The 15,091-nt window shown below is 47.0% G+C and overlaps 1 protein-coding gene across 1 annotated transcript in view; it reads right to left on the reverse strand.

The window, feature by feature from the left end:
- LOC146788619 (uncharacterized) overlaps nt 1–15,091 on the reverse strand; it is a 1,185,638-nt gene that overhangs the window by 876,798 nt on the left and 293,749 nt on the right. Inside the window, exons 22-23 of the mRNA XM_085635786.1 lie at nt 9,181–9,300; nt 175–383 (exon numbers count right to left, since the gene is read on the reverse strand). Coding sequence (XP_085491912.1) covers nt 175–383; nt 9,181–9,300 — 329 coding nt within the window. The remainder of the gene's footprint in view (nt 1–174; nt 384–9,180; nt 9,301–15,091) is intronic.

The raw sequence follows: 15,091 nt of genomic DNA on the forward strand, positions 1-15,091 counted from the left end.
CACCGGATCCTAAGTTGCAAAACAAAAATGCTGACCATACTTGAGAAATTTGGACCTCTTGAAGAAGAGCATACTATTCTCTCTCCTTATTCCATATTGTGCAGGAGCTATAGTTACATAGAGATCTTTTAAATAAACCATGACATTGATGCAATGGAATGGCATATTACTGACCTTTGATCCGTTGTTGATTTGCGCTGCCAGCCCAACAAAGTTGGTCGCATGAGAAGTCCCGTTCCCAGCTCTTGCAGTCCGTCCCTGAAGCCTGAAGACCACAGTGCCATTTTCATTCCGCACATTGGCCAGGATGAATTCTCCTAGACCATTAAAGGTGTACGTAAGGCCATCCAAGGTGTATATGTGGGGATCACCAAAGAATAATCCTAGTAGAAATCACACAGCATTAGTAGAAAGCAGAAGGGAGACAGATTTCCATTTCACAGGTAATTTTTTTACTACAAATGCCACAGCACACGATCATGAATGTCTTCACCTATTGCTCTAAACAGGGAACGCTTAAAGGCTTTTAACTGGTGAACTCCATATTCCCTAATGCAGGGATTAGTTTCATTCTTTGAACACCTTTCTTACATTCAAAGTTCATCCTAAAGGTGATACAAAAGATACACTTTCTCACTCATATTGAAGCAATGGCATTTCCAATACCGGGCATGCTTCTGGCCATTAGTTACCAAAAATTTGTCTTATCCATAGTTTATGATCTAGAGAGTCCCATAGCTACAATGAAGCACTCACAGGCCTCAGCTATCCTGATCCCATCAATTGAAAATTAGAGTTTGAGAATGGGCTGTGAAATTATGAGGGACATATTTTTCAAATCATTATTTGTGATGTCATCTGAACCTGCTCTCCTCTGGAAACACTCAAAGGTCTGTTGCTGCAGCTGACATTTACTGGTGTTAGGACCCTTATCTGTGAAACAATATCCTACTCAACTGGGTGTTTGTTCAGAGACAGTTTCTCTACAGTAATTCATGAGTTTCCAGATTAGTATTCCCTTCTCTATGTCGGCCTACTTGATCTTCAAGACCTCTTGCATCATCTAGCATACCAACTAACAAACTACATTAACTGGCAGAACTAACCACCTTAGAAGACACGTTCATCACACAGATACATGACATCATAAGACTTGAAGCCAAGACAAGCTTTTTCATTATAGACACCTAGGAGGTTTAAAATCATCAAGCCACGGGGCAGGCCATCTCCTTCTGTCACTTCACAAAAGAGCTTCCCATCCTTTTAATAAGCAACTTATTTGATGCTGGTAAACAACAACACATCTCATTTAGACCTTATGTCAGTCCAAGAGACAAGCGGTGTTCAAAGACCGCAGGCCCAACATAAGGGAGGAGAACAGCTTCTTGCCGAACTGTTCCAGTCTCTTGGAATCCCGGTCCGGCGGGGCGGTCGGGAAACAGGATTGGGAGGTGGAAGCCTGGATAACCAGGCTCTCAGGGGTAGGGTGTTGGGACAGAAAACTGGGGTCGCCCGGAGCAGGGCGGTGACGCCTGGCGACGTTCCTGTCCACAGGAGGAACTGTGGAGGGCTTGGACCAGGTGCCCTGCAGAACGTCAATGAGGGCCTCATTGAATTGCAGCAGAGGCTCAGTGGAGCTTGCCGCAGACTGAAGCACCTCAGTAAGGACGTTAGTCCTCACAGCCACGGCAGGCAGCTCGAGCCCAAGGGCTGCGGCCGCCTTGCGCAGCACCACAGAGAAAGCAGCGCCCTCCTCCGAAGCCACAGTCGGAGGAGAGACAAATCCAGTGTCTGGAGAGGTATCCAGGCCACTGGCCTCCCCCAGTTCATCTGCCCAGTCCTGGGACAGTTGAGCCTGAGCGGCCATAGGATCCTCGGATCCCTCCCAGTTGTCCCCATCATCCGATTCCTGGTATACAGGAGAAAGTAACGGAGCCGGGTGGTAGACATAGTGTGTCTCTAGCGGCGCCGATCGCGGCGTCCATCGACGCCGTACCGGCGCCGGGCCCGGAGAGGGACTGAACTGGGGCTCGACGTCGAGCGGAGTCGACGTCGGGGGTGGTACCGGTGTCGACGCCGGCGGAGGAGGCGTGACGAGGTCGACCGGCGTCGGCGGGGACTCGAGAACGGGTCCCACGGGCGCTTGCGGCGTCGAGGCCGGAGCCGTCAACGGCGCCGGGGCCGGAGCCACCGGCAGGCAAGGCAGCCCAGTCGGGTCCGCGGGGCCCGAAGGCGCACCAGCGGGCGCCGACGGCGGAGCCAGGTTCCTCATGGCCGAGAGGAAGGCGCTGACTTCCGCCGGCGTCGCGTTAGTCCCAGGGACCGGAGGGTATGGGGACGGGCGCGGCGCCTGCGGCCCCGCCGGAGCCACGGGGGTGGAACCACCCTGACCCGCGGCCGAGTCGCGCGACCGGCGAGGGGAGTCCGAAGAGCGATGTCGCCTCTTGGACTTCTTGGAATGCTTCGACTTACCCGAAGACTTGGATCCAGACGACCGATGGTGACGTCGGCTGCGGCTCCGCGACCGATCCTTGGACCTCCTCCTGGACCGGGATCGAGAGGCGCGCGGAGCCGAGTGGCGAATCTCGAGAAGCTTACGGGACCGCTCCCGTCTAGCCTTCGAGGTCAGGGCCTTACAGTCCGAGCACGACTCCGCGTCGTGGTCGAGGCCCAAGCAGTACAGGCACCGGCGGTGATGGTCCGTAACCGACATCAAGCGGTTACAGTCAGCACAGGCTTTAAAACAAGGCATCCTACCGGCACCGGAGTCGATTGACATGATCAAAAAGGATCACAAAGTTAGTCAAAAATTGACTAAAGGGGTAGCTCTCCCGGATCTGCGCTTACTGGCGCGGAAAAAAGAAGAACTGACGTCAGCGCGCGAGGGCGGCGTCTAAGTACTCCGACAACGTCATTCCGGCGCACGACGCCGACGACGGATGCGGAGCCGCAGACGACACCTAGCGACGCGCAAGGGGTATTGCTGATGAAAAATCTTCCGGATCCAGTCTGACGCCTGGGGATATTCTAAGGTGAGGAATCTAACTAACGGGTTTCTTTCAGATAGTCAATGTACTCAAAATCCTGTGGGGAATCTCTCATCATGCCACCACTAATAATGCCTAGTGCAAGCCAACTCAACAACTAAATGCCACAACTCTAAAGAACTGAATGAGATGCTGCTTGGCAACTGGTAGACTATCTGTTTCTCTGCAGAGGTCTGCATTTTTGGCATTTGGTAAATCTGTGCACTAGTTTTCCACACCTTTTTAAAATTCTTGAGAGACTCTGAGACCAGACAATCCTTAAATTCTCTGCAGCTATTTATTTATTTTTTGAATTTATAAGGAGCAACAGCTACCCAAAAAGGGTTTCCCGGCGCCAAACCAGACTAGGTGAAAATGTAGCAGATTGTTGGGATTACTGGTTAAACAGCCAAGTCTTCAGGGATCTGAGGAAACGGGTGTAAATTGTTTCCTTGCGGATAGCTGAGGGAAGTGAGTCCCAGAGTGAGGGGCCAAGGTAGGCAAAAGATCTGCCTCCCATCCTGGAAAGTTTAAATCTGGGTACAGTGAAGTTCTCATGAGTTGCAGATCGAGGTGACGGGTCGGCACACAGAGGCTGACTAGAGATTGCAAATACTGTGGTGTCGCGCCTATTTTGATTTTAAACATGTAGCTCAGGGCTTTGAACTTGATACGGTTCTCCACCCTGAGCCAATGCAGGTCACAAAGGTAGCTAGAGATGGAAGTAGCTCTGGGAGCCCTGCAGAGTAGTCTTGCAGCAGAGTTCTGAACCATTGGCAGCCTACGAGTCAACGCCTTATTGGATCCGAAGGTATAGAACATTTCCGTAGTCAAGCCTTGAGGTGATGAGAGCTTGAACTACTGTTCTCTGGGTAGCATCTGGCAGCATCCAGATGATCTTTCTAAGCCACTTCAAGATGGTGACACAGTTGGCAATAACCTTGAATGCCTGGTGGTGCATGGTTAGCGAGTCGTCAATGGTTATGCCTAAGTTGCAGACATGGCTGGAAGGCCGAGGAAGTGCACCCATCTCGTTAGGCCAGTGTAGTGGACCCCAGAGATCTTTGTTCTTACCAAGGATCAGGACCTCGGTTTTATCGCCGTTGAGTCTTAAATGGTTGGAGTGCATTCATGTAGCGATTTTCCCTAATCCTAGCTGAAGGAGGGATGGTGCGCCGGAACTTACATTAGAGAGAGAGAGAAGATAATCTGGGAGCCATCCGCGTAGGTAAACAGAGTCAGTCCAGCATCTTCGGCAATGTCGGTAAAAGGTCTGACATATAAGTTAAAAAGCAATGGGCTAAGGATGGAGCCCTAGGATGAAAGGTGAATGTCAGAGCTAGCAGTGGCAGAGAAAATTTGGAAAGTGCGGTTAGCCAGACAAGGGATAAGCCAATTTAAGGCTGAGCCACAGATGCCAAGTGATCTCAGCGTGTTGACTAGTATAGGGTGAGATACTGTGTCGAATGCTGCACTGAGGTGTACGAGAGCGACGTATCTCCAGCATCAAGATGATGACGCAGCCTCTCCGTAACCCCCAGTAATGTAGTTTCCGTGGAGAAACCAGCCCTAAAACCAGACTGAGATGGGTGGAGGATTTTGTTGGTTTCTATGAACTTGGAGAGATGGGAATGGATGTGTTTCTCCAGGATTTTGGAGAAGGCTGGCAGAAGGGAGATGGGCCGGTAATTGGAAGGTGTGTCAGGGTCAGCATTGGGCTTCTTTAGGAGAGGGGTCACCATGGTGTTTTTCCAGTGTGAAGGGGCTGTAGATTCAAGTAAAGAGGCATTAAGAACGTTCAGGATGACACTCAAGATGCCTGAGCACTGAAATCGGTAAAGGGTCCTTTGGTGACCCGGATTTCACATTGTCTAGGAGGACTTTAAGGGAGTCATCATTGAGAAGGGGCCAGGAGACCAGGTAGTTAATGGAAATGTCAAGCGCTGTGTTTTGTTCAGGGGAGGTAAAGTCTGTCGTGTGGGAAGGAGTGTAATCTCCGGACTGTGACGGAGGGGGACAGATGCACTGAGTGTTTGCAATATCCAGATAGATTTTCTCAACTTTCTGAACGAAGAAAAGGGCAAGGTCCTGTCACTGGTGTTTGTTAAGAGGGGGGGGGGACTTGCTAAGGTCTCTGAGCCGGCAAGCTCCCTGACTATGCCAAAAAGTGTTTTTGAACAGTGCAAAGCTTCAGGGATGGTTGTAGAGACAAACTTGGCGCGTGCTGAGTTACAAAGGTTGTGGTACCGTTTTTCGCCTTTTTGTAGACATTTTTGTCTTCAGGAGTGTAGTCTCATCTCCATTTACGTTCTAGTGATTTACACTTGGCTTTCTCTGTTTTTTAGGGTGTACCATGGTGCAGGCGGACGATGATTATTGAACTTTTAAATAGTAAGGGGAAGACAGGAGTCTATGGCATTAGAAAGCCATGTATGTACAGTGTCAGAGAGCACCTTTACCCTCAAATCAGAAGTAGGTATATTGGAGCATAAGAAGTTGTTTAGGCCAATCAAGTCAAGTTTTTTCCAGTCCCTTTTAAGTACCTTTAGAGAGGGGAAAGAGGACATAGAAATGTCAGGGGAGTTAGACTGAATTTAGATAAAAAGTGGTCAGACCAGCATATTGGGGAGCAGTGAATGCAGGGTAGACTAGAAAGAATGGGGTCAAGTAGGTGACCTGCCTTGTGTGTGGGGCCCGAGTTAGGAAGGTTAATATTCATAGCGGCTAAGTCAGAAACAAAGTTGATACAGGCCGTGTTAGAGAGGCCCTCTAGATGTAAGTTTAAGTCGCCCAGAATTGAAAAATTAGCAGAGTTCATGAGCAGGGGGGTTATAAAACTGGGAAAGGATGCAGCCCAGGGTGCTGGAGGTTCCGGAGGGCGGTAAACTAATAATCCAGATAAAGTGAAGTTAGGGGTTAAGGCCAATTTGAATAGTGCAGCTTCACAATTAGTAATAACTAAGGGTTCAAATGTGCACTGGAAATCCTTTTTGAAGATGATAGCTATACACCCGCCCATTTTAGGCCCCCTATCATTCCTGACTATGGCGTAGTTAGGTGGTAGAGCTGCTGCAACGTCCGGGCCCGCCCTCTCATGAAGCCAAGTCTCTGTCAGAAACAGAGGTTGTTCATAAATCAGGAGGTCGAAGATGTCGGCTTTGTGCTTCGGGAGTGATCAGCAGTTAGTGCTGAGGGAGGAGAATTCTTTGGTATAGAGGGCTGCAGAATGAGTATTATATGTACTTCTCGTTGAAGTAATGAATAGTGACTGGATAGTGACAGGAGAAAAATCGCAGCAAGGACATATTTCCTCTGCTCTGCTATCTGCTTGGAGTAAGGTTCATTCTTGGCGAATTGGACGGCGGAGAGTCAGTAATTGGCCAGTTGTAAACACAAGTCTATCTGTGGGCTTTGGAACAGGGTTCGTGGCCCCTGGCCCCGTTCGGGCACGTACGGGCGCAGACGGGCTTGCCTTTGGCGCGCCTTCGACAAATCTGGAAATTGCTAAAGTAGGAACCGTTTTATCAAGGGAATGATCAATTTATCAAAATGGATTATGAAAAATACATACATTTATAAATCAAGAATTTAAACAGTGTTTCTACTTTGGACTCGCCTGACTATACAATGTCATGACTTAAGGGTAGATATTGGAAGAGAGGTGTGGTGAGGGGCACTGATTTTCACACTATCTCTAAATTTGCCAAGTAGGAATGCCAGGATGATGGTGTGGGTCTTCTTGTTCCACTGAAAAGAGTTGCTCATATCGGCTATACATCTACACTAGGAGTTGTGGCAGATGTCAAGTGCTTGAAGTGATAATGCACACCTCACTAAAGATGACAAAAAAATGAGGCACACGTATTAAAAGATGTTAAAAGTGACATTCTTCATCGTCCTACAATATTCCTAAAATAAACTTTCCAGAAGAATAGGGTGGTTTAACTCATCAAAATAAATAGAACAGAGGCACGAGGCATGATTTTATATAAATATTTTGATAATTTTACATGCAATACTGGCCTTGCTCTATGCTAATGTGATTTTGTTTTGTGCATTTGAATGAATGTGAAGGGTTATACAAAAGCTATTCTAATAGAAGCATGCAACAATGATGCAGGTTTTAACAAGCGAGAGAACTCTTTTCAAGATTTAACGTATTATTGTAACTAACTGTTTGCTTCTAAATAAATGACCTTGTGTAGTTTTTCTGAAACAGAATTAGAGTATATACAGCAAATGGAAGCCCATGTGCGTTCTCTGAAACCAGAATGGGAGGTATAGGTTAACAGTACTGTGTAACAAGTACACTATATTAGAAATGGAGTGGCTCTAATGACTGGTATAAAACCCTCTGCTCCAACATGTTTGTCTGTTTCTACCTTTTTAATTTAGGCCCCTTTGTAGTTGGGATGTTCTAATAGCCTTATAGCCCTTCTGCTTCAGGTCATACCTGCTGTTAAAGCCATTACCATTGTTATAGGCCCTTGTTGCGGCTCAAACCTTTAACTCAGGTTCAGTGCCTTTAACAACTGGTATGGCCATAGATTGTCAGCTATTAGTAATTTAGGGCCTTATTTAGAGTTTGGCAGACAGATTAAAGATTGTCAGGGCGTTGAAGTGCTTTTCTGCATCGGCATGAAGGACATGCATCTGACAAATATGGAGATGTTCACAGGCCCCACGGACATCTCTCTACATTGAATAGAACTTCTATCATGGAATCTCCTGTCAATGCAGGAAATGTTTGAGAGACAGTACCATTAGGAATGCCCGCTGGCCGGCAAACCTTTCAAAAGATTTTTGTTTTTCAAAAACAAATTTCACCAGTCCATCATTCTCCGAGGTTTTGAGAATCTGTATTGAATATGTTGCCAAGTTTATCAAGGCAGAGACAGACAGGAAAACATGGCATCACGCCATCCACCCTAAATAGGAAGCACAGTATAATGTTCAGAAAGCTGTCAGAGGAAGTATTGAAATCAGGGCTTTGTTGATGGAATTCTTATAGTCTGCCCATCTCTAACTGAGGTGGGCAGACCAAGGTTTTTGCAGGCTTTGTAAGCAGTTACATGTGCAACAGAGTATCTTGTCACCAAACTCTGAATCAAGACCTTAGTAGGTTTTTAAACTAATTGCTTAGGGATGGGTAAGAAATAGGACTACAGTGTATTTTGTATTAATTCCATTCTAATGACTATTTTGCTTGTGGGGTTATTGTTAATTATTGTGCAAGTTCTTACACGATTTGTAGAACAGTGATATATGTAAATAATTAGTATTTTTTAAGATACCAATGCCTGTGTGTGTACTGGTTTAGGACTTCAGGTCTGAGCTCTGCCAAATCACTCTCAGCTGATGGTGCTAATGCATCACTCCATACACACATAACTCAGTGAGAGGGGCGAAACACTCCTTCAGTTTTCCTTTTCTGCAAATAAGTAAAAGTTTCCTTTTGGTGCTTAGGAAATCTATTTGGTGTGGCTCCAATAATTACGGGGAACACAACAAAAGGGGATGTATATTGAAATAATATTCTCACTGAAAATGCAAAAAGAGTAATATCACACAACGTGCAAGCCAGGTGCCATCCCATTTCATAGTTTTACAGCTCTTAGCATCCTGCACAAATGTAGTACTGCAGCCCTTCCTCTACATGAGGCTCACTGAGTGCTGCTGTTGAAAACAAAGCTCTCTCACTTTAAGTACACAACTGGACACTGAACTTCTAATAAATTACGTTTTAACTACAATTAGAATAACCAGTAGGCATGAACAGCTGCAACCAGTGCTTTTGGTTGGTTTATGTGAAATTATCAACATTGCATATGTTTCTAAGGCTCTCTACAAGACTGTCATTAGGTTCAGCACAACACCACAAAATATTCTACTTCCTTGATTGTCAAATATTTGAAAACCATTGGGTACAAACTGAGCACTAGCTTTTTGATTTAAAAAGTTTACAAAATAAAAATAAAATGTCATCCATTTTTTATTAGCGAAGGAACAAGAGCAATGGTTCAGGTATACCACTAGCAGGGAAAGTCATTATGCCATCGAACCATGGGGGATGAATCCTAAAATTTCCCTGCTAGGTCATTTTCTCTGACACAAGTAATATTTATAATATTTATAATCATTCAAAGTGACTTACCTCTGCGTGGTGGGATATATCCATAGCAGAAATCTGGGGGCCTCTTCTCATAGTACAGAGGGCAGAGATCAAAAGAGCTAAAATCTGCACAGCAGGCATTGTATGGATTTATTTCAATAGCTGAAAATTAAGAAATCACAATTACTTCCCATGCCACGAGTGGTGAAACTTCCTCCTGTTTATTTGTTTTTGTTCATCTTTCTAGAACAGCCCTCACATTCCATTTCCCTTTCCTGGCACCCACTCTCTATGACCCAGTGAGGAGACACTAGGGGCCTATCAACTGCCTAAATGTGCCCTAGTACCTGAAGAGCGCACAAGCGTCATTTGCTGGTCACCTGGTCCTGCTTTGCACCGTGTGCTGGCAGAACTCAGATTGGTCAAGAAGAACCTGTGTGGAGTTAGTGTGCACCCTTGAGCCTGTGCTACCCCTGTGTTTCAGACAGCCATCTCCCCTGCCAGTACCAAGATGAAATAAGTTACCTATCCATAACTCCAGTTCTCCAACATTGTTGTCTTTTATATATTCAAATACTTGAATCATTCCCCACCATCCGGCTGGGAATCCCTGGTACATTACAAATAACAGTTTACAGTGTAAAATCTACAGCATACAGTATAAAGTGTAAAATGGCTTTAGGGCTGACATAACAAAGTATGTTTAGTAACACATCAACCTCATTTGAAAGAACCCAAACTTCAGCCAATGATGTGGCGGCTTAAGCTCTCCTACACCCCTTAGAGGCCACCACAGCTCAGATTTTAAAGCACAAGTGTGAGAATGAATATGGTGAGCCTATGGAAATGTGAATATACAAAAGATACCAATGTTGGAGAGAAACAAGTTACTTATCGTTGGTGTTAGACCTGCCAGCCTTTGGGTGGTCTTCCCCCAGACTATTTGCCCACATGCCTCCAATTTCTGCTGGATGTTTGCTTCTGTTGGCCTTAGGACTCTGTGCACTTTACTACTGCTAACCATTTCTATAGTACTTGTGCTCCCTCCCCTAAACATGGTTTGATTGGCAAACACCTAATTTGCATATTTAAATTACATGTTAAGTTCCTTGTAGAGTGGTATACCATATACCCAGGGCCTATAAATTAAATGCAGTGGGCCTCCAGCACGTATTTTGCCACCCACATAAGTTGCCCTCTAAAACATGTACCAGGCTAGCCATTGCAGCCTGAATGAATTGTCCCAATGCTATGTCGACTTGCCATTAATACCTATTTGCAAGCCTTCGACTCCCCTTTCATTACATATGTCATCCCTAAGATAGGCCCTAGGTAGCCCACAGGGCAGGGTGCTGTGTAATTAAAACGTAGGACATGCACTTTTAAGTTTTAGATGTCCTGGTACTGAAAAACTCCCAAATTTGTTCATCAATACTGTACGGCCTACCCCTCCGACAGGAAAAGACTGGTGATTCCTTATTACATTTAATAAGTTGTAATTCCCTATTGAGAGGGGGGTAGATATATCATGTTTGGTACCTATGGATTTGTAATGATAAACTATCTTTAATGGTTGAGTCAGATTTGACATCAGAATTTTGAAAATGGCACTTTTAGAAAGTTGCCAATTTCCTGCTCTTTGTGACTGCAGCCTGTCTTGGGTCACATGACTGGGTGTAGCTAGCAGTTGGACTTTGTGAATTGCTCACAGATATCAACACAAATAGTGGGAGTAGGTGTGCCTAAATTGGCCTTCAATGGCAGGATGGGGGGTGGGCACAGCCCCACATGCACCTGAATAGGATGTGTCCTACCTCCTTAAAATAGGCCTAACAGCCCTGTATTGTCACTGCAACCAGCTTTGAGGCAGGGCAGGAGAATCAGGAAATTCCAAGAACTTCAAAGAACCTTTCTAGAGGCTTCTCCCACCTTTCAGGAAAAGGGTGTCAGAGTATAAAAATAGGAACTTCAGACACACTCTTCAGTTCACTGCTGAACCTGTAGAAGAACTCAGAGTACTGCCTGCAGCTCTGACATACTGTGCACTCTAACAGACTGCTGCTGTACCTGATTGGACTCATTTGCTGCCTAAAACCTGCCTTGAACCCTCAGAGGCCAGTTCTGCTTTTGAGCCCTGCATTTACATCTGCACCCAGGACTACTAGAAGTGACTCCAAGGGCTAGTTTGCTGGCCTCCTGTTCAGAGTCACAGGGACATAACAGGTTCCCACCATCTAGGCCCAGCCTGAGGGACCCCTGAACCCATGAGGTCTCCATCCACTCCTGGACCATTGGTTGTGGTGGTTAATGTGCCTAGATGGGCAATTTCCAAAATTGAGGACTTATAGAATAAATTTGGCCAAAAACTTTTCTGAGAACCAGGAGGAGATTGGGACCAACCTGCTGGCCTATTTGCCTGAGGTGCTGCACAGGTCGGATTGACCTCACAGCTTCTCCATTTTTCTCTGCAGCAGCATATCCTTTTCAGCAGTTCTTTCCCAAAGGGGTATTCGACCTCGTGGGACTGTCTTCTGCTACAGCCTTCTGCTTTGTTCCTCTGGAGATTTATAACTTCCATTTCGGTGACTAAGTGTGAAGGTAAGCATTTTCACCACAGCTTCCCTCTACGGCCATCCGACCATGACGCTCATTGCTCATACACTTATGCAGCCTTGCCGTACTGAACTTTTACCTTCTCAGACATTTTTTCTTTCAACATTTTTCTAAGTCCAAAGCTAAGCACTGACTGGGCACATTCTACTTCTTGTACTCAAACCGTGCACCATTGTGGTCAGCCTTAACTTTTGACTTTGAGCCGGTCTAGCATGACATAATGTCTGTGTTTGGCGCTTTGATATTTTAGGCGCTATTTTGATCCTTAAACCTTTATAATCCATAACTTTGCTTCTACTCATTTGATTTTTGTGGGTTTGGTGTCAAATAATTTATTAAGATTTGAACTGGTAGTGGGAAGTTCCTACAGCGAATCTTAGGAATTTCCGATGACGCTGGCAGATAAGTATATGAAAATACGCGTCTTGCAGGTCCAGCGAGCACATCCAATCGCCTCGACGGAGATGTGGATATATTTGGTGAAGTGCAAGCATGCGAAACTGCTCCCTCTTGATATGTTTGTTGAGTGTTCGTAAATCCAAGATGGGTCTGAACTCTGTTTTTGTACTTCTCTTTTGAATTAGAAAATATCTGGAGTAGACTCCTCTCCCTCTCTGCGCTCTCGGAACCTTTTCTATGGCCGATTTGAGTAGGAGGGTTGCCACCTCTTCTCTTAGCATCTTGAGTTGATGAGACAAATGTACCGGGTGGACAGATGGAGGAGGACTCCGGAAACGAAGAGAGTATCCATGTTGCAGTATAGTCAGAACCCACTTGTCTCTGGTGATGTTTTGCCACTCTGGAAGATGTCGCGAAATACTTCCTCCCACCGGAGCGGTGGACGGTTTTGGAGGAAGCGATAGCTCATTGCTTGCCTTGAGCCTTGTTTCCACTGTTGGACTGGCGGTTGTTTCCTCGTCCTCTAGTTGATCTGCGGGACTGAAATTGTTGTTTTTTCTGTCCTTGTTGGTCTTGATTCTTCTGCCAGTGAGGGGTTTGAACCCTCTCCTGGAAGGCCCGCCTGTCAGTTCCCCTACGACGACGGAACTCTTTCCTTTTTTCTAGCCCCACGGCTTTCATGGTCTCGAGTTCAGACTTCATCCCAGCCATCTCGTCGTCAGTATGTGAACCAAAAAGCGAACTCCCTGAAAAAGGCAGATTGACAATTCTGGCTTGAGCCATTAATCATAGCCATGAAAATCGTCAGGCTGAAATACCATGGGCGTAGGAGTGAGCTGCCAGCGTTGCTCCATCTGCTGCCGCACTTATGACTTGATTAGAGACCAGACTGCCCTCCTGCAAGATCTCTTCAAGGTCCTTTCTATCCTCCTGCGGAAGTTTCTCTACGAATCTTTGGGGAGAATCCCAAAGTGATCTGTCGTAGCGCCCCTAGAGCGTTGAGGCACTGGCCACTTTCAAACTGGAGGCAGCCGATCCGCATAGTCTTCTTCCCCAAGAGTCTTGCGTCTTGCTTTCTTTGTCCGGCGGCACTGTGGATGACAAAGCCACCAAATGGGTTTTCCTGGCGGCCGCAGTGATCACAGAGTCAGGTGGAGGATCCTCCGGAGTAGGACGATATCTCTTAAGTATTCGCGCCGGAACTGACTTGATGGTAGCCGGCGTGAGGAAGATGTCCATCACTGGTTTAAGCAACCCAGGGACCAGGGGCAACAGTGGACGAGACGCCGTTCTTTCGTTAAGGGTCTCAAAGATGATTGAGGAAGTTGTCTCTTGAACAGGCATTGGAATGTTCAACTTTGCTGCTCCCTTGCACAAAACATCTTGGAAAGTGCTGATGTCATCCACTGGTGAAACTCGAGATGGAGGAGTATCTGAAAGTGTGGGGGAGTAATCTCTCTTGGAAGAATGGCTTGAAGAAGGAGAGGATGTAGGAGACCTACGCCGTCTTCTCTCAGATCGCCCCGACTCTCTTCTGCGAGAGCTGGACCTCGATCTTCTCCTGGGCGAACGTGCGCGCCGATCATACTCTCTTTCCCAAGAGCGAGAACTTGTTGGTCTCCTAGGCTGGGTAAGATTCCTCAATCTAGTTAAGGAAATGCTTACTGCATGCGCCATGGAAGGCATACGTGGTGGTATGGACTGAGGCAGCACTCTGGTGAGGCTTTGTCACGGAGGATGATCCTCTTCCTGCCTTATTGGTGTCGGTGACGCTGTCAATCGAGGACTTGTCGGCCCAGGATGCTCTATAGGAGAAATAGGAGCTGGAGATGAAATTATCACTTCAGGTGATCTAGGTCTTGAAGGGGGAGATCCTGATCCTGCTGAGGCTGAAGGCGAAATAGAAATAGGCGGTGAGCCAGAAGCTGAATCATGCTCCGATGCCACATCCGGAGTATACTTCACTCTAAGCAGAGACTTGCGTATCGACGCTGACCTGGATGTCAGTAGACGCTCCTGATACCCCACAGCGGAGGACCGTCTCGACGGTGATAGGCCTATCGCCGGAGATCTGGACCTCGACGCCGAGTGGATAACCGGCGACGAGTCATGCCTCGACGTCGAGAGCCTTGTCGTCGACGGAGGGCTTCTCCTAGACGGAGGCCTAGATCCCAACGGGGAACTTTGCCTCAACGTCTGTTTCATCGCCGACGTCATGGACATCTCTAACGACGGAGGCACCTGCCTCGACGTCGATCCAGACGGAGGCGCCTGCCTCAACGTCGATCCAGACGGAGGCGACCGCCTCGACGTCGATTCATGCTCCGACGACGATCTTCGTCTCGACGTCGGCAATGTCTTCGACGACGATCTCTTCTCCGTCGACGGCGAACCAAGTCTCGACGTCGATGATCGCCCACGTTCTTTTGACGACGATCTTCGCCTCAAAGTAGATTTCGACGTCAACCTTCTTTCCTTTGACGTCGACTTCCTCCTAGATGTTGACTTCGACGTCGAACGATGATGTTTCTCCTTCGATGCCGAACGATATCTCCTCGACGGCGAAGTCTTCGACGACGAACGAATGCGTTTCGCCGCCGGATCTTGCATCGACGTTGATTTTCTCTTGGAAGCATGAGCCTCCCTGGTCTCCTCACCTCTCAACAACGATCCCGCCGCTGGAGTCTTCGACGCCGAGCCCGACGCCGAATGAGAACACACAGGGATCAACTGCTTCGACGTCCACCGCATTTCAGAAAGGCCATAAAGCCTAATCCTCTCCCTTTCTTTCAAAGTCCTCTTAGAAAGGTCCTCACAATGTCAACAGGAAGCAGGAGAATGAGTGTCCGGTAGACAGATGATACACACATCGTGAGTATCTGAAGAAGCCTTCTTTTTGCCACAGAATGGACAGGGCATGAACAAGGAAGGCCTTTTCTGA

This window comes from Triturus cristatus, chromosome 11 (assembly GCF_964204655.1).
Source record: "Triturus cristatus chromosome 11, aTriCri1.1, whole genome shotgun sequence".
Lineage (NCBI taxonomy): Eukaryota > Metazoa > Chordata > Amphibia > Caudata > Salamandridae > Triturus > Triturus cristatus.